General features: G+C 41.0%; 1 protein-coding gene across 2 annotated transcripts; it reads right to left on the reverse strand.

The window, feature by feature from the left end:
* Window positions 1-4,835: 4,835 nt before the first annotated feature.
* DDX47 (DEAD-box helicase 47) lies at window positions 4,836-19,432 on the reverse strand. Of its 2 annotated transcripts, XM_058558729.1 has the most exons (12): window positions 19,333-19,432; window positions 18,577-18,670; window positions 12,650-12,838; window positions 12,324-12,395; window positions 11,984-12,102; window positions 11,099-11,170; window positions 10,848-10,964; window positions 10,136-10,282; window positions 9,440-9,577; window positions 7,260-7,330; window positions 6,613-6,742; window positions 4,836-5,401 (listed from the first exon to the last, which is right to left on the reverse strand). In XM_058558729.1, the coding sequence occupies exons 1-12, from the start codon at window positions 19,417-19,419 to the stop codon at window positions 5,270-5,272; spliced, it is 1,368 nt and encodes a 455-aa protein (XP_058414712.1). In that variant the 5' UTR covers window positions 19,420-19,432; the 3' UTR covers window positions 4,836-5,269. The 2 variants fall into 2 exon arrangements, with proteins under 2 accessions (XP_058414712.1, XP_058414713.1); XM_058558730.1 differs by lacking the exon at window positions 10,136-10,282.
* Between the last annotated feature and the right edge of the window lie 975 nt (window positions 19,433-20,407).

The following is a 20,407-nucleotide window of genomic DNA, read 5'->3' on the forward strand; positions in this document are numbered from 1 at the left end:
TACTTAGCTGTTATGTGAAACAAATTTTTCCAAAGGAAAAAAATACATATTATAAATGGTGGCTCCCTTATTGAATGAATCACATAATATGAAATTATACGTACACACAGTGTATTTAGTATAAAGAGTAGAGGCTTAAAATCAAATTTGGTTTCAAATTTTTACTTGGCCCCTTCCCAGCTGTATGACCTAGGCAAGGTCACTCTTGCCTACTCACCACTACTTAGCCACTCTTCATCTGTAATAATAATGATAATGATAATGGCTAACACATATTCTTCATTATGATGAGCCACAGTACAGTTCATTTAAACCTCACAACTGTAAGGCAGGTACTATTACTATCTGTGTTGCTTCACATAAGGAGATTGAAACAAGAAAAGGTTGAATAACTTGCCCAAGCTCTCACAGCTAGTAAGGAGCAGAGCTGACAGTCTGGCTCCATAGCTCATAATGGGAACAATAATATCCACCTTTCAGGATTGTTCAAGGAACCTGAACAACACAGGTAAAGCTGCCGAATACATAGTACATTTCAGAAAATGACAGATATTGAACATTCACTGTGTGTTGGGACTGCAAGATGTTCAAGTTACATCCATGAATGAGCCACGGTTCCTGCCCTCTAGGCAAGCACAATCACAATACAATGCTAAGACTGCGTTCCATAGAGACAGCACCTGACTTTTTTCTTCAGCATTGTCTTCCTAGTACCTGGCACAGTGGCTAGGATATAGCAGACACTGTAGAGTAGGGAGGGAGGGAACAGAATTTTTTTTTAAAAAGAGCCAGCCCTGAAGGCCTAGTGGTTAAAGTTCGGTGCTCACCGCTTCCAGGGCCCAGGTTCACTTCCCAGTCGCAGAACTACACCACTCATCTGTCAGTTGCCACGCTGCGGTGGCAACTCACTTAGAAGGACTTACAACTAGGATATACAACCATGTACTGGGGCTTTGGGGAGGGAAAAAAAAAAACTAGGTTCAAGTTTCTGTGAGACAGATGGGACAGATGCTCTTATTTCCATATTAACAAATGAGAGAAATCGAGGTTCAGTAACTCTCACAAGGTCACATAGCAACAGTGAACAGGTCTCTTGACTAACATTTTCCCCACACTCCATTGCATTCCCCCATCCCTCGTTTCTTCCAGCCACTAGATGGCATCCATAGGTTAAAAAGGGGCAATAGTTTTTACAAGGTATCAGGTGGATGGATGGCTATGAGCAGAGAAAAACTTCAAGAATCTGAACAGACCTCAGGGCCCACATCCTAGAGATTACATGGTCTCTACAAGAGCCCATCTTCTTCCTGTCTTTTTTCCACTTGGCACAAACCAGCTCTGTACTCTAGCTGAGACTGTTCAGTGCCATTTCCCAGAGTTCAAGTTTCTGCAGTTATTTTTAGCTGGAGTTTTAGTGCATACCTGGGACAGGTGAGGCATGAAAAGGAATGTAGGTGTGGGTAACCCTTCAATCTCGAGTGCCAGGGTTTGGGTCTCTTGTCATTCCAATTAGAGGAGTGACTCACACCCTTATGTATTATCTGCCCTGAGGCTAGGTTTCACCTTAAGAACTGTGTGCATTAAAACTTCTTGTATATTCACTAATTTTTTATTCGAGTCTTTGGAACATAGCTTCTTGACATTATTTTGTTACCTGCTTTTGCTAACTTGGATAGCTTCATTCTCTGCAACCAATACCACAGCCTGTGATTCTTTCTGGTGCCATTTCCCAGGCTTCTGAGGGACGTGGGGTGATAAGAGTCTCTGATTTAGGTTTTCAGATATATCTGCAGGTAGGAAGCTACCTGGAAAACATTCTGACTCTAAGCCAGATGTCTTTATAGAGTCGGCAAAGTTCTAGAATATTCATCACATTTTTGAGGGACTGAGGTGATCTAATCGAGTCTAGACGCCTCCTGGCAACTACTAGAATCCCCTCAGAGTGCCCTTAAATTCCAGACGGCCTGGAATCCTGGGCCTGCTCTAAGTCTGGAAGAGCCTACCCAACTGAAACCCCATCAGGGGGATCCCAGGACCCCTTCATAAGGTAGAAGTATTTTCCTCATCTCACTTTCGTCTGTACAGAAGTAAAACCAGGCTAGCTAGCATCATGAAGCTATGATACAATGAACACTCTATAAAGTGACTTTCTGATTCACATGAGAAATAAGGGGGAAATTTTCTCTGGGCCAGCATTACATCACTACTGCAAGATACTCCCTTTATTAAGTCATAAAAGTTAGGTGTGTTTGTTTATAATTGGGTAGGAGGAGAGGTTGGCTGTTTATTTTGAAACTCTCAGTTTCTTACATCAGGAACGCAGAACTAAGGAATTATACTAAGAAGGGAATAGGAGAAGAAAGGCCCGAGACCTCCTTCCCTACTGCTAAAACCAGAGCCTTTGGTACCTTGACTGCAAAGACAATTTACATTTCATTTAAGAGAAAGTCATTTTAAACTTCTATGCTTCCATCCATCTTGCGATTTCTGAAGACCTATCTCCTGTCTTTTCTCCACTTTCTGTGTAATCAGCTCTTTCTACCACTTCTGTTCCACAATGCAATCGTAAACTCCAAAGAAAGTAGCAGTACAAAAAGTATGTAGTGGGTTGAATAGCGTCCCCCCAGATTCATGTCTACCCAGAAGCCCAGAATGACCTTATTCAGAAATAGGGTCTTTGCAGATATAATTCAGATGAGGTCATACTGGATTAGGGTACACCCTAAATCCAATGACTGGCGTCCTTGTAAGAAGGCCATGTGAAGACACAGACACACGGGGAAGAAGGTTATATGAAGATGGAGGCAGAGACTGGAGTTATGTTGCCACAAGCCAAGGAACACCAAGGATTGCCAGCAACCACGAGAAGCTGGGAAGAGGCAAGGAAGGATTCTCTAGAGGTCTGAGATGAAGCACAACCCTGCCAATACCTTGATCTTGGAATTCTAGCCTCCAGAACTGTGAGCCAATAAATTTCTATTGTTTTAAGCCACTCAGTTTGTGGTACTTTGTTACAGCAGCCCTAGGAGACTAATACACACCTCAATAAGGGTTTCAGCAGCAAGACTTCACAACCTTGCCTTAGAAGAAAGAAAGCATGAAGAACAGCTTTGATTAACAAACCCACAGCTGTGTCCTCATTCACTAATGGATCACATTCATTTATTTCTGTGTCTCCTCTCCTTCACAATGACACCTTTACTTGTTCTGTCTAGAACTCTAGACCTACTCATATGCCTGAAGACACATCATCCACATTTCTTCCCTTAGTGTCCCATCTTCCCATCCTAGCAAAGCTTAATTAAGTACATACTTTAGAGACAACAGCTAAGCTTTAGAGCAATAGTCTTGGACCTTTTTAGTCTCCCCAGAAATATGCATATACCTCAGGGGTCCATAGACCCTAGGTTAGAGACTCCTGCCTATTTAGAAAGTTCAGATTCCTTCCGTGTAATTCCAATCTGTCCCCCTTAGCTACCACCCATACTCTGATTCAATTTCAGCTTGCGTCTGAAGTCCTCCACTAAGTTGAAACAGCAACCATCCATTCACTTTTACCCACTGGCTCAGAGAGAGTGAGTTGCTATCATCCTAAGCCACCCTGGAGAGTCCCATCAGGAAAATACAACATTAATGGAGAATTAGCCTCCAGTGTAGGCACATAACCAACAGTCACAAGTATGGCCACATTAAACTATTTGCCTCTCCTTTTCTTCTACACTTTTTCTCTTTTCCTTTTTTCTTATCGCTTCCTGTCTCCCCCGACTCTTCTTTCACTCAAATGCACCATAATGAGCAGCAATGAAATTTGTAGCAAATGAAACAATAAGCCATGTGTTAGATTTCAATTCATTAAAAATGCCTTATCCATAGGCACCCCTCTTAGGATACACTTGCTGCAGAAAGTTCCCCACTATCTATATTTACAAAGATCTTCCTGCAATCAACAGTCCACACCTGACTACCATAGAGAATTTTACTGACATCCACTTTTCACTTCTCACCAGACACTTTGACTCGAAGAAATACAATCTTCGAAACCTACACTTTCCATTAATATGTATATGGAAAGTTTCTTTTCTGCCAAAACTCATTCTCAATCTTAAACCACTGGAATCTCTTCACCCTGGTTCTGCCACTCCAAACACACTCTCTTCTAAAAAAATTGCTACATTCAACAAAAAACATTAGGCATCTACTATGTATAAAAACCTTCCAAGTACATGACTGTCTGTGAATGCGAAGTTCAAAGTTGTTTCTGATTTCCATCATCTCTCCCCTGCCCCACTCAGTCCCCACAGTGCCAATGTCTACTTCCTCCCCAGGAGCTGACAACCCAGCTTCACATCTCCTGAATTACGTCACCCAATAGATGGTGACAAAAGAAAAGAAATAGTGGCCAATGGGCACCAATGATAAGTGGATGAAATTGGGTCTTTGAATTACCCTATATTTCTGATGCTTCCTGATTCTTCTCTGGTCACCTGGGGATAAGAGTTATATAAGAAACCCAGTCTTCTAACCATCTGCTTAATCCAAGAAGCCAGGGAAGTGAATCTATTTAGGAATCTAAGTTACTTTGCAGTCTTACTTATGGACTTTTCTCCATCCTCAAGTAAAACACAACCTCCTTTTAAGCAGATTTCCCTTTCAAAGCCATCTATCATCTTGTTCCTTTGTTGATTTTTTTAAAGTCATAAATAATGTTTATCTTAAATTAAGGACAACCAATGAATTTGCCATCTAACTGCCACTGTCAATTTCTTACCTATTAGCAAGATCTTACTTAAATCTATAAAATCCTTTAACCTATAAAGGTCTTCAAGGAGTTTGAATCTTTTAAAAATAATATTTAAATTTATTATTTCACATTAGGTCTAATAAAGGACAACCTGAGATTGCTTAAGTATCACCGTTTTAAAGATGTAGAAGCTTCTTTCCAATTACAGGTCAAGTGCTTCATCAACCTAGTCCTTGACTGGCAGCGGAAAAAAGCAAAAGGTCTGTGGAAGTAATGGAAGAGCACATCTCACTCATGTCATGAGCAAGGAACCAAAGTTCAAGAAAAATAACAGTCTTGACATCAGCACTGTAAAAAACATTCTGCAGTAACGATACTGTAACACGTAAAAAGGGGAATGAGTACTAAATTAGCTGAGCAGATTCTGAGAGATTTCAGTCTGAAGAACTCTGTTGGAGGAGGTTTCATTCTCTTCTTCAATCCCCTTTTATAGAACAGAAAGCAGAAATCAAGTCTTTATAAAAGAGATTAACGGCCTTTCCGTTTCTTCATCTTTCCTCCAGCCACCTTGTTCCTGACACCAATAGCACCCTCTGTGTCATCATTGTCCCCAGCATCCTCCCGAGTGCGTTTCTTCTTTTCTCCATGCTCCCTTAACTCCTGCAAGAAAACAGAAAGGATGAGATTGAAAATGAATTACTGTTACTGAGGGTAACACATCCTGGTCTCCTCTCCTTAAAAGCAAACACTAACTCCCTAATACCTCACATTAACAAATGACTAAAACCAAAATCCCAATATAAGAAAATGTTAACCTTATTAGTAATCAAAGACATGAAAATTAAAACAACAGGCTATTATTTTTCACATGGCAGACTAGCAAAGATCTAAGAGAATGGTAATATCTAGTATTGGTCAAGGTGTGGGGACCCTCACGTATACTGGCACTGATAGTGTAAAGTGCTATAGCTTTTCTAGGGGGACAATTTGGCATTCTGTATGAATTCAAATTTTAACTGTGTATACTACTCAGCCCAACAATTAATTCTACTTTTAGGAATTTATTCTAAGGAAACAAGACAAGTATACAAAGCTGTACATACTAGGATGTTCAACATAGTACTAGTTAAAATACAAAAAATTGGAAAAAGCATAAACACACATCAATGTAAATCATATACATACATTACAGAATTCTTTGTAGCCATTACACAGTGAGCACATGGATCTATATTTGTTGAAGTAGAAAAACATTAATCATATACAATTAGATCAAGTCTAACAATGGCCGGAGAAAAAAAACAGCCAAATGTTACCAATGGTTCTCTGTGGGGGGTAGCTTATATGTTTCATTTACTATTTTAAAACAGCACTTGCAAGCGTTCTCCTTCAGAATCTTTTCATCTCCACTACTACTGCTACTACTACTATTAGTAACTATGCAGTTTACATCAGCTTATTTGGTGCTCACAAAACTCTGTAAGGTATTCAAGGCAAGTATTATTCCCAATTTACAGGTGAGGGAACTCATTCTGAAAGGTTAGAAACATTATCCACACTCACAGTTCACAGCTGGGTCTTCCAATCTCAAGTCCAAAGGTTTTCTTGCCACATGTGAAACATGAACAGTGGCTGAGAATGTGGTCAGTGTGGTCAGACTGAGTCCAAACCCTGATTCGACCATTTAGTTGTATTGTCTAAAGCAAATTACCTACCATCTCTATGCTTTAGTATGCTCATCTTAAATTTGGAATAAAATAATACCCAGTCCCTGTAGTTTATTATGAGGATTAATACAATGAAGTGTCTAGCACATATTAACATAGTTTATATCATTTGCATAGAAGTTGGCGAGAAAATAAGTTGCGTACCATCCGGGCAAATCTTTGGGCTTCAGTCACACGTTCTGTCAGCATCATAACCTCGTCATCCTGTGTTGGAAAGACAGGCAGTTTCTTCCCAATTAAGTGTTCTATGCGCTGGAAGAGTTCCACGTCATATCTATGGAAGGAAAATTGGCATGGCTTTGGTTGGCTGACAATGCAAATGTCCGTCCATTCCAAAACTGTATATTATATATGATGCAAGACTAGCCACAGTGTTAAACAATATTGAACCTACTACTCTTTTTCAGAATACTGATTATATGCAATCTTCTGTGCAGAGCCCATTAGAAAATCACCTAACATATTCTTTACTCCTAGAAAAGCCTTGGGTACATAAAAATTGGTTCCTTTAAAAACAAAATCAGAAACAGTTATTCTAATACTTTAAATTGAGGGAAAGATCACTGCTCTCCAGCTCTCGCAGCTGAAAGAAATAACAGGGTTTTTTTGCGCGTGCTTCTATATGGCAAATACTATACTAGATCTTTTTTTCTATTTTACAAATGATGAAAATGGGATAAGGGAGGTTAAGTGACTATTACAGTAAATGGTAAAGTCAGGTTCCTAGTCAGTCTGCTCCAAATTCTGCTCTCTTCTCTACATTGCTCTGCCCCTAAAGTTGATATACTTACTGTGTGACAAAGGTAATAGCCTTTCCAGAGCGCCCAGCTCGAGCTGTTCGACCTACTCGATGGATGTAATCCTGAAACAAAAAGTGTAAATAAATTTGAGTTATATGGCATATAAATAAAAAACTATGTATGTAAAGGCTTATTGCAAACCTTTGAAAGAAAACAGATTCCAGCTGGAACATGGAAAAATGGACCGGGCAATTTATTGAGATAAATCTACTTCATCTTTTTTATTCTCCTTGTAGCACAAAATTGACCCCATTTTTTCCTTTATTTATTTATTTATTTTTGGTGAGGAAGATCAGCCCTGAGCTAACATCCATGCTAATCCTCCTCTTTTCTGCTGAGGAAGACCGGCTCTGAGCTAACATCTATCGCCAATCCTCCTCCTTTTTTCCGCCCCCAACGCCCCAGTAGATAGTTGTATGTCATAGCTGCACATCCTTCTAGTTGCTGTATGTGGGACGCGGCCTCAGCATGGCCGGAGAAGCGGTGCGTCAGTGGGCGCCCGGGATCCGAACCTGGGCCGCTAGTAGCGGAGCATGTGCACTTAACCGCTAAGCCACCGGGCCGGCCCCACATTTTTTCCTTTCTTTTATAGGAAGACAGATCTAAAAGCACATCTACATGGTTATAGACAACATGGAATAGATAAAAACAGCACTGGATCCAGAGGCAGACCCAGGGTCACAGCTCTGGTTTTACTACCTACCAGCTACACAACTGTCTGCAAGTCACCTAACCTCTGGGAACCGTGGTTTCTATCTATAAAACAGGGATAGAAATACATGCCCAAACTCAATAGAGTTATTGTGAAAATCAAATGAGACAGCACCTTATCTACAGCAGTTAAATACAAAGCCAAGAGATACCAGTTGTTCTCAATGGGGGCAATTTTGTCCTCCCTGGGGGACATTTGGAAATGTCTGGAAACATATCTGGTTATCACAATGTCACCTGTCGGTAGAGGCCAGGAATGCTGCTAAGCATCCTACAATGCAAAGGACAGTCCCCACAACAAAAGAATTCACTGGCCCAAAATGTTAACAGTGCCAAGGTTGAGAAATCCTGAGATTCACTAAGAACCACAAGCTGTCATTTCTAAAGAAATGAGATCGACAAAGATCAGCTTATGCTGCATGTGCCCCTGACTGTGAGCATCTAATACCTCTCTTTGGCTATCTTCATCCACATTTATTAAATTAAATCCACAAGCATGTGCAAGATGAGAGTGAATAAATCAAGAGCTTTCCCACTTTTTGATACTTAACTAATCAAAGACCCAAAAAAAATGATGTTGTAACTAAGGAAAGACAGAAAACATTCCATTAAGAAATAAACTTTGGGGGCTGGCCTGGAGGCACAGTGGTTAAGTACGTGCACTCCGCTTTGGCAGCCCGGGGTTTGCAGGTTCGGATCCCAGGCGCGCACCAACGCGCCACTTGTCAAGCCATGCTGTGGTGGCGTCCCATATAAAGTAGAGGAAGATGGGCACGGATGTCAACCCAGGACCAATCTTCCTCAGCAAAAAAGAGGAGGATTGGCATCAGATGTTAGGTCAGGGCTGATCTTCCTCACAAAGAAAAAAACAACTAAACTTTGGATACAACGGAACATTATTCAGCCATAATAAAGAACTAAATCTTGCGATTTGTGACAACACAGATGGACCTGGAAGGCATTATGCTAAGTGAAATAAGTCAGGCAGAGAAAGACAAATACCATATGATCTCACTTATATGTGGAATCCAAAAAAAAAAACAACTGAGCTCACAGACACAGAGGACAGACTGGTGGTTGCCAAAGACAGGGATTGGGGGGGGTCCCATGGTGAAATGAGTGAAGGGGGTCAAAAGGTACAAATTTCCAGTTATAAAATAAATTAGTCAAAGGGGATGTAGGGTACAGTATGGTGATTATAGTTAATATTGTATTGCATATTTGAAAGTTGCTAATAAATCTTAAAAGATCTCATCACAAGAAAAAAAATTTGTAACATATACGGTAACAGATGTTAACTAGACTTATTGTGGTGATCATTTCGCAAATATATACAAATATCAAATCATCACGTTGTACACCTGAAACTAATATGTTATATGTCAATTATACCTCAATAAAAACGAAAAAGAAAGAAATATACTTTCGGACTAAAGAGTCAGGTCAGCAATAGGACTCACCTTGGAATGGGTAGGAATGTCAAAGTTAACAACTACATCCACATGAGGTATGTCCAAACCTCGGCTTGCAACATCAGTTGCTAGAAGAATGGAACGAGCCTTTGCCTTAAACTTATTAAGAGATCCTAGGCGCTTGCTCTGGGATGATTAAAAAAAGAAATGATAAGAATTTTCATCTTGGAAAACTAAGGAATCTTAGAATCCAAGACATACAAACTAGACACACTAAATACAAGAACCAGGAGACAGAATTTTTAAAAGGATGTTTCCCCCTAAGTTCAGACTGGACTTCACAGGTCAAAATGAAACATGGAAGCAACAAAAAAATATTTAAAACTAAGGCTAGAAAATACTACATGAAATAGGAATTGTTTAATGTGATAAAAAAACAATTGAGACTTATAATTTATTAAAAGTTTTTAGAGACTAGAGAATCACTATTATCACTAGGGCTGAATAAATCAACTCAATAGCTTCTGTACCAGACAACTAACTATGGAATATTCTAATTGGAGCCTCTTACTATCCTAAAACGAGGAAGTAGAGATCCAGAGAAACACTTTAAAGCCCATAAAATCGGAACAATTAAGGGAAAATACACTAATGTCACGTGTTGTTATCGTACAAATCTACTGCTATAAGGTTTGTCTTTCTCATGCTACCAGTTTGCCACTAATGACACCAAAGAATCTTTACCTGACTCATCTGTCCATGGAGGGGGATGGCAGTGAATCCAAGATTTCGGAGCAGCAAAGCTGTTCTCTGAGTATTGTTACAGGTGCTGCAGAATATCATAAAGGAGTTTCCAGCCAATTCATTTAGAATATAAACCAGGTAGGTATCCTAAGTTACAAACCCAAAACAATATATGTAATTGAACCTGGAAGAAAAGGTTGGAGTCCTGGGCACATAAATTATGTAAAAGACTAAGCCTATAGTTGCTTCTCAACTATCTAGGCCCTCAGCTGCCAGCTTTGCACTCCTTAATCACTATTATCATCTCCGTGAACCATGAATTTCACATACAGCCTGAAGCCAAGCACAGGATAGCTGAGCACAAGGATATCTGTACTCAGCAACCAGGAAAAGTCCTTACATCAAAGAACAAAACTAGGGTCCCTTGGCTACAAAAAAGCGCCACATAATAAGCAGCCAAGGAAAAACTACTTCAAGGATGGGGCTGGGAAGGAATTATATCATGAGTTCATAATTGTGGGTTAGTATGTTGTGAATTCCTGGAATGTTTGACTTTATCAGTGATAAATATAAGCACAGCACGCGCTCAAAAGCAAACAGAAAGAACTCCAATCTCAGCACAGCTCTTAGCTAATCAAGAGTTGATACATTTTGAGATATTTTGGTGAGGAAGGAGAGGGAGATGCAGGAATGATCAAAGTAAACACTTTACCTTGAATTTAGAAGGAATAAAAAGATAATATTGCTGTAATTTCTCAACCGTCTGGTATTTAGAGGAAACAGCACATTTCACAGGATTCTTCAGTGCTGCTCGCTGAAGTTTTTGCACCTAAAGAAAGAAAACCTGGAATAGTACACTGATTCCTAAATGCTCTATTTTTATTATTGTTACTGTTATTATTGTTACTGTTTTTATTTATCAATTCTTATAAAGACGAAAACAGAAGTCCTAGAAAATTTCACCTTCTTGGTCATGGTAGCAGAGAAGAGAAATGTTTTCCGATCTCGGGGAATCACTTTGAGGATCTTGTCAACCTAAGGCACACAGAGGAAAGGATATCAATATAACATTTAGAGTGGACACCTGCAAATACTCTTTGTGAAGGAGACAGAAAGTAACAAACTAAATACATCACTGTGGGCATTTGGGGACTCAAAAATTCAATTCAATTCAGCTAAAATTTACTGAATATTCACTATTTGAGACCATACGAGACGCTATCAAAAAATAATGCCATTCAAAGAAAAGAACAGTTTATTTTTTATTTTTTTTAAATAATTTTATTTATTTATTTATTTTCCCCCAAAGCCCCAGTAGATAGTTGTACGTCATAGTTGCACATCCTTCTAGTTGCTGTATGTGGGACACGGCCTCAGCATGGCCAGAGAAGCGGTGCGTCGGTGTGCGCCTGGGATCCGAGCCAGCAGCGGAGCGTGCGCACTTAACCGATAAGCCACGGGGCCAGCCCAAAACAGAACAGTTTAAATCAGTGGAGTAAAGCTAATCTAAGAGAAAAGTCAAAAATAAGTATTAATCAACTAAGTAAGCCATGATGAGTGGGTCATCAATGAAAATAAAAATATTTCAAGGTGTATGGAAGAAGTCTAAATCAAATGAAATGGAAAAGAAAATCTGGTTTTGATATTTCTCATATCTGAAATCAGAGTTAGACTATATTCTAAAGAAAATGCTGAGGCACTAAAAACATGAAGAGCACCAAAAAAGGCAGCAGAAATGTTTAACTGATAATGACACAGTGCTCCACATAAAGCAGGTGTGCAGTGAACCAAATTTTGAAACAGGACATTTGAGATGTTCTAAGAGGAGGAAAGAAATTGAGAGCTCACCTCTGTCTCAAAGTCCATATTCAATATTCGATCTGCTTCATCCATGACCAAGTATTTGAGAGCTCTTAAGTTGAAACCTTTTGTATTTTCCAAGTGGTCAATCAGTCGACCAGGAGTTGCTACCAAGAAAGGTTGAGGAGAAAGGGCAATGTTTAAGAACAAGAACAGAAAGTGAGTTACCAACTCCCCTCCCTGGCCAAAATTTCAGAAATTAAAAAATAAACAGGATTACAAAAATCCATTCTTCAAAGTCTTTCCACACAAATAAGTTGCACCTAACATTGGTAGATATTCTCGAATTCATCATCGCTAGTGTCTTTTACCTTTGTCAATTACTCACCTATTACTATATGTGGTTTTTTCGCAAGGGCCAGAGACTGGGACATTGAATCAATTCCACCTACAATCACGGCTACAGAAATAAAAACAATATAGAAAAGAGATCTTTAATTTTTTTTCCATAGTTCATTGAACAACTTTTAAAGCCAATACTAGATTTCTACTTAAATTTTTCTTCCATTACAATTACAACTCTCCCCAAAGCTAAAATACCAAATCGGCTCTTTAGGTCAATGAACTTATGTTAATACTTCCTTCCATTCTCCTTTCACACACATTCTCCACCTGTGAAGAAACTCTAAGATTCCTTCCCTCTCAGACACTTACCACTTTGAACTCCAATAGAAGACCCCAAGGCTTCAAACTGCTCTGAGATCTGAAAGGCCAACTCCCGAGTCGGGGTGAGAACTAAGGCAAACAATCGCTGGGGCGTCTCCAGCAGTGCATTCAGAATGGGCAAAGCGAAGGCCCCTGTTTTTCCAGAGCCAGTTTCTGCCAGCCCAATGATATCACGACCTAGAAGAAAAGGAAAGCTTCTCATAGCAAAGAAATGCTCTCTGCATTATTTTTACATTGTCTGCAATGACACAATGTTGGGCACAAAGCAGACAATCAATAAGTATCTGATGAATTGGGGAGAGGGGAAGGTTGAATAGACAGAAGACATGCTCTCTGTTCTGGATAAGCTCAAAATCCAGGGGTGAGATATGCAAATATGTTGTAATGTGATAAGGACTTTAACACAGGCCTCTACAAAATACAGTGAGAACACAAAGGAGGAGTAACTTACTGCCCAAAGGAGTCAGAAAAGGTTCACAGAAGTGATGGGTAAATTAGATCTGGAAGTAAGCAAAGAAGGACATTCTTGTATGAAGAAAGAAGATGGAGGCTTTAAAGAATATAGCCTGCATAGGGAGAGTGAGAAGTACAATGTGGCTGAACACAGACGTCTTAAGGGGGAAAGGGAGAAGAACGAGGCTAGAAAGGAAACTCATACGCCATGCTAAGGAGGTTTGATGTCTTCCTATAAGAGAGAGGAACTAAAGGATTTTAAGCAAGGAATATCAAGACCAATGTCATTCTTTAGGAAGATAAACTCTAGGCCTGATGGCATAAGGAGCAGCCACGGAGCTTAACAGTACTGCCATTTACACTGCTCCTTCTGAGGGGAGAATGCCATAAGGAATTCCTTAATAACAGGGCCCCATGGTTTGTTATCACCAATCAAGCCGTAACTGATAAGATTTGGAAATTAACTCCCAGACCACTATGTCTAGGCTGGCTGCAGCCCACAAGGTAGCTGTGCCCTAGAACGGCGCCCAGTGGGAATGCTTCTATTGAGTAATGACCTCCACAGTTGCTGCTCACCTTGTTCCTTGACTATATAACTGCTGAGGTTTCCTTAGCTTGAGATTAATCCTACAATAAACCCCTTTTGCCTGAGGTAACCTGAACATGACTCTGGTCCCTACAATCTAAAATGACCTAAACAACCAGAATGGGAAACACACAGGAAAACGAGAGCTCAATTAGGATACCAGGGGAGTTATGATGGTGACCAGAACTGATGCAAGGCAGTGAGGAGAGGAACAAGTGAGATTCAGAAAGTAAGGAAAGAAAATGTGGTTGACACCCAGGTTTTTAGCTTGCGAAACTCAAAGGCCATAAACTGAGATGGGGGCTACAGAAAATGAGTTCTGGTGAGGAAACTAATGACTCTGGTTTGGACACAGGGAACCTGAAGTTCCTGCAGCATGCTCAGAGAGAAATACCTAAAAACCAGTTGGACATATTTGTTTGAAGCACAACAGAAAAGCGTGGGCTACAAATACAGACGTGAGAGCCATGAGCATCCTATTAGTGGTGCTCGCCCAGGGGCAGACACACCAGAATAAACTATGAAGTTTTTATATCTACACATGCCTAAGTCCCGCACTTGGAAATTCTGATTGAGCAGGTCTAGGCTGGAGCCCAGAAATCTCTATTGTTTTAAAAGTTCCACAGGTGATTCTGATGGGCACTGGCTGAGACTCATGGATGCAGATAGTGTTAAAACTTCAGGATTGGATGAGAAATATTAGTAGTGTTTTAGAATGAGAAAAAAATGATGAAGATAGAATTAACATTGCAAGGCAAAGGGAAAGGAACCAGAAGAAACTGAGACAGAACAGCTGGAAAGTCAGGAAAAGATAATATTGACTTGAAATTAAGGAGGAAGAGAGGTTCAAGAAAGCAGTGGTCAATATCAAGTAGAATGGACTTTTCAATATCCATCACTTAGACATTAATCACTTAAACTAAGATCTGCCATGCCGGATAAAACAACACTATATTCTAGTGAATTCTGCCCTTTAACCTTCTATCCATTAATATCAGTGTTTTCCATACGAAAGTATATGCATAGATGTGAATTATAAGTCAGAATTATAAAATTTCTCACTCATCTACTAATTTTGTGTGTGTGTGTGTGAGGAAGATTAGCCCTGAGCTAACATCCGATGCCAATCCTCCTCTTTTTGTTGCTGAGGAAGATTGGCCCTGGGCTAACATCCATGCCCACCTTCCTCAACTTTACATGGGACACCACCACAACATGGCTTGACAAGTGGTGTGTGAGTGCGCGCCTGGGATCCCAACCTACGAACCCCAGGCCACTGAAGTGGAACGTGTGCACTTAATCACTACGCCACTGGACCAGCCCCACTCATCTTTTTTAATGTTAATTTTAATGTTACCCTTGGTTGTAGGGTAGATGACAATGAATTCCAACAGCATCCACCTATTTGTGAGCTAAAGACTTCCAAAGCTTTTTATTCCCCAACTCTCTGGGCCTTCTGCTCTCCCTGCCTGTGTACAACATGCCTTCAAGAACACAAAAAATACACTACGATCTATCCTCCTTTTTTGGTCCAGCGAAATCTTAAAATTTGGAAGAAAGGAGTACATAAGAAAGACTTAGGGAAGTAAAGGAGCTTAAGTCGCTCAATTCATGTGGCTGTGAGCAATGCCCACTGCCAATAGCGGAGGCTTGTACTGCTTTCAGTTTTTTTTGAGTTTTGGGTTTTTTTGGTGAGGAAGATTAGCCCTGAGCTAACATCCGTTGCCAAGCCTCCTCTTTTTGCTGAGAAAGATTGGCCCTGGGCTAACATCAGTGCCCATCTTCCTCTACTTTTATATGTGGGACGCCTGCCACACCATGGCTTGATAAGCGGTGTGTAGGTCCACGCCCGGGATCCAAACCCACGAACCCCGGGCTGCCGAAGCAGAGCGTGCAAACTTAACCACTACGCCACCAGGCCAGCCTCTGCTTTCAGTTTTTTTATGATCTCCTCAGAATAAAACTCAAGTTTGTGAAACTGATGCATTTTTCTCTATCATCTCCTTTCTTCCTCTCACAACCTCTAAGCCTTTTCAGTGGTAGTGTCTGTGTAGAATACACTAGAATGCATAAAACTCCATGAGATCAAAATAAATTCATATTCACCTGCCACACTGCCAGCACCTAACACAAGTGCTCGGGATATGGCAGCCATTCAAAAAACTGTCTGAAATTTCTAGAGGACTCTGAGTGATCTCTGAAATACAAATAAACTTAATACATGAAACAGATGAGAAGGAAAGCATCCTCAAAAACCATCGAAAGATTCTGATCTCTCCATAGTAACACTCTGTGATATAAGGTCAAGAACACAGGCTTTTCAGCTAGAAGATTTTATATTCAAATTCTAGCTCTAGCAATAATTAGTTACATGACTCTAGCCATAGTACTTAACTCTCTGAGCCTCAATTTCACCAATAAAATAATCATTCCTACCTTTCACAATTGTAAGGTTTAAGAATAATGCATGTGCCCAGGGCTCAGTAACTTTGTAGAAACTGACACCATCATTACTACTCAAACTAAAATTTAATTTAATAGAAGAAAAAAGAAAAACTTGGTTAGATTATTTAAATCGTTTGCTTAGGGCCAGAATCTATAGATTCAATGAAGCATTTGTTAATTGCTCATTAGAGCGAGACAAGTACAAGAACAAGAATAAAGATATTTTCCATGGTGATTATGTCAATCACGTTACTCAGTTCTCAATAATCTTTCACTGACTCCTATTTTCTCTTCGTTAAATACAAACTTTTGACTGAAAACATTATGAATAATTTTAGAATTATTACCACCACCTAATTTTGATTCCTTCTTCTCTCCTGCACTGTATGGCAAACGAGAAAAAATCAGAATGCACCAACACTTCTTTTCACTCTTTGAAAGCAACTCTGTACTGCCTACTGCTGAGACTTCTTCCTGACTAGTGGCCCTTACACAGTCCTCATCTTCCTAGCTTCTCTAAACAAGTTGTTAGTGTTTACTATCCCTTCCTTGAAACACTCTCCCTTACCTAATTTGTGTGAAATTGTATCTCATGATTTTCAACCCTCTACTGAGCTTCCATTTCTCCTGTCATTTCTTCGCCTCATTTGGGAACCTCACCCATTTTTCACAGTTTCAGCTACAACCTCTTTGGATATGGTGTCTATATCCGGTTCTGGCCTCTTAATCAAGCTCTAATCCCTATATTCTAACTGTGCAGTAGTCAACTCTATCTCTTTGATACCTGAAATCATTTATTTCCAACTGAACTCATCTTTCCTGAAATTATTTTTCCTCCTGTGTTCCCTTCTTATATCAGTGGTACACCAATAATATGTCCTAAACACATAGGCTAGAAACTTTGCAAAAATCTTAGATATCCCCACCCCTTGCCTTCCACTTAACAAACTGGTTGTAAAGTTATGATGATTCTTTTTCTATCATTCTCTCTTTTTCATTCTCACTACCACTAGTCTACCCATTATTTATTGCCAAAGTTATTGCAATGACCTCCTAATTGGTCTCTAGCCTCCAGTCTCTAATCTCTAAACTATCTTACACAGCTATGAGATTAATCTTCCAAGAATACAACTCTAAGGATTTCATTCTCCTGCTAAAAAATAATCTCCAGGGCCAGCCCAGTGGTGTAGTAGTTGAGTTTGTGTGCTCTGCTTCAGCAGCCCAGGGTTCACAGGTTTGGATCCCAGGCACAGACCTACACCCTGCTTGTCAAGCCATGCTGTGGCAGAGTCCCACAGGCAAGGTGGAGGAAGACTGGCACAGATGTTAGCTTGGGGACAATCTTCCTCAAGCAAAAAGAGGAGGATTGGCAACAGATGTTAGCTCAGGGTCAATCTTCCTCATAAAAAAAAAAAAAAAAGTCTCCAAAGGCACTCCACTGCCTATGGAACAGAGAACAAATTCCTTTGCCCAGCATTCCAGTCCTGCATAATCCGGCCTCACCCATCTAACTAATCATTTCCACCACTCTCTGTTAAGTACTTCCAGGTCTCCACACACGCCCATGTTTTCCAGCCTCCTTAGCTTTTTTCATGCTGTTCCCTATGCCTAGAAGGTCCTCCCCTCCCATCATATCTGAATGTCGAAACCCTATTCAGTCTTCAAGGTTCAGTTCCAGTGTATTTCCAATCTCCCCAGCCAAAAAACAAAATGAAATAAATTTTCTCTAATCCATTCCAATTAGAAGTAATCTGTTCTACTCCCTCAGAGCACTTTGTAACTTTCTTATGCCTCTGTTCACCTTGTAATAAATTTATAATTATCTCCTTACTAGACTCTAAACTCTTGGGGAGGGCAGAATCTTAACTCCTAGTGCCTTACACTTATCTCAAATACTCAGTAACTATTTATGGAACAAATAAATGGAATTTCACAGAATAAGTCTAATTCCTTTTCCACATGACAGCTCTTCATTCATTAAAGCCAGTTATCACATCCCACCCTCTAACTCTACCCTTCTCCAGACCAACTGCACTTGGTTCCTTTAACTATTTGTGACTATTCTGGTCTCACAGTGAGAGCTCTCAACTCCTCTAGATACTAACATGTGTTCCAGGCACCCTTCCATTAATCTGCACTTATTGATTCATAATTTCTAACAAGTTTCCTGTTAGTACACTTTAATCCAGGGCTTCCTTAAAGTCAGCATCTGCTGCAGACAACAAACCCCCTTATAGAGCAAGTAAGCTCAGTAAAACCAGAGAATTACTTTTTCAAAAGCCAAAACGCCACAAACTTTGTATCTTTAGTGACCGTTATTTTTTTTTCTCTTGAAGTATGCAAGCAACAGCTCTCAAAAGTGGTCAAGCCTTTAACTGAATATAACTTCATACTGAATCTGCACCAAGCCATGTATTTAATATCAACCTACCTTGTAAGGCCAAAGGAATAGCCTCAATCTGGATCTTGGTGGGCTTTGTCCATCCCAACTGGTCACAAGCTTCACACAACACATCTGTCACACCCTTAGAAATCAGAGAAATACACTTTAGCAAAGAACAACACAGACTCACCTCCCTCCTAATTAAATGACTGTCACAGCCACCTTGCTGGTGCCATGTGCATCCCTTACACTTTGATTCAAAAGGCATGTATTGTGAGCCTACTCGGTCTTCTCTTCACCCAGGGGTACCACCAGACAGCAGCTCAAGACCTAACGAACACTCTATTCACCAGGGACAAAGCCAAGTTCTTCACATGTACTATTTCATTTAATCCTCACAATTATTGTCCTCAATTTACAGATGTGGAAGGTGAGGCACAGAGAGAGAACGTGCCTCCAGTGAGTGACTGGGTCAGAACCCAAACCCGGCTCATCTGAATCCAAAGCCCAAGATATAAAAAAAAAGCCGATTCTCCACATGTACAACCTCCCGGACAAATACACACGTTGTCACACGAAGGCGGACAAAAGGGCAGACGGGGGCTCTCAGGGCCCGGCGCCTTCCCAAGACCCAAACTCAGAGGCTGGGGGAGCGAGCCCGGGACCCGCGCTTCAGACATTGCGGGGAAATCGAAGCTAGGCCCCAGCTGCTTTACACACCAGCGGCCGGGATCTAAGGCAACCGGACTCGGCCTGCGCCTGGCGCCGGCAGTACAAAGAGAAGCTAGCGTCCTCCACTCTCACCAAGTCTTTAAATGTTTTAGTTTCCTCCTCCTCCACCGCCGGCTGAGGCGCTTCAGTCGGGGAATCGTGTTCCTCGGACGCCGCCATGTCGCCTACGGGCTGCGGAAATGGGTCGGCGGCGCGCGGGATGCTGGGAAATGTAGTTTTAGTCCTCCCGGGCTGCGTGTTCTGGGTGCCCCCCTGCGGGCTTGCCGGGGTTTGCATCAGCCTCCCAGGCTGGTGGGGCTTCGCGGAAACGCAGTGAGAAAAGTTAGGGATGGGTATAAGCTTATGGACTTGGAATTGAGCCGAGTGCAGAAGGGACTGATGACCAGGGCCTTCAATCTGCCCCTTTAGTTCCCTTTTAAAAGCTTCCCCCACCTCTCACATGGGTTATGTTCCCCGCTTTTCTGACCATAGAGTTTTGAACATGTTGATATCACAGTACTATTTATTATAATTATTATTTCATTCATTTACTCAATAATGAATGAAATTTACTAGATGCCTAGTGAACAGGACAGCGTCCCCTGTCCTCGTGGAAAAGACAGATAATAAATAAGTGATCGCAGATAATTTCAAATTGTGAAAAGTGCCATGAAGTCAAGAACAGAAATAAAAATGTTGGAGAGTAACCTGGGGCAGGTGGGTTGTGGGGATAACAGTGAGATTGAGGAAGGCCTCTGGGAGGCAGTGATATTTGAGCTGAGACCTCACTGATAAGCAGAAGAAAGTCCCTTCAAGAGCCCAGGGGACAATTATTTCAGACTGAGGGAACAGCAAATACAAAGGCCCTGAGGGAGTTCAGCTGGTGAGGCAGGCTGTTCTGGAAAGCAATCTGCCACTACTGAGGTGAATTAAGTATGTTGCATGCCCTGTACCCAGCAAACACGCTCCTGTTGCCCAGCATGCAGGTTCTCTGATGGTGCCAAGGAGTTCATTGCAGCCTTATTCGGGGGGGGGGGGGGGGGGGGGGGGGGGGGGGGGGGGGTTGGACACAATCTGCTGTCCATCATGGGGAGAGTAGATAATTAAAATAAGGACATCATCTGAACAAACACGCCCATAACAACATGGCTAGATCTCAAAAACCCAG

The sequence above is a fragment of the Diceros bicornis genome, chromosome 17, assembly GCF_020826845.1.
Source record: "Diceros bicornis minor isolate mBicDic1 chromosome 17, mDicBic1.mat.cur, whole genome shotgun sequence".
Taxonomy (NCBI): Eukaryota; Metazoa; Chordata; class Mammalia; order Perissodactyla; family Rhinocerotidae; genus Diceros; species Diceros bicornis.

What these genes read in the sequence shown, in the direction of transcription:
- DDX47 (XM_058558729.1), bottom strand. Translation starts at nt 19,419, where the DNA reads ATGGCGGCGTCCGAGGAACACGATTCCCCGACTGAAGCGCCTCAGCCG. An exon ending in AAAACCACATATAGTAATAG is followed by an intron (nt 12,103 to 12,323) that starts GTGAGTAATTGA and finishes CTTTCTTGGTAG; the next exon opens with CAACTCCTGGTCGACTGATT. An exon ending in TCCATGGACAGATGAGTCAG is followed by an intron (nt 9,578 to 10,135) that starts GTAAAGATTCTT and finishes TAATCATCCCAG; the next exon opens with AGCAAGCGCCTAGGATCTCT.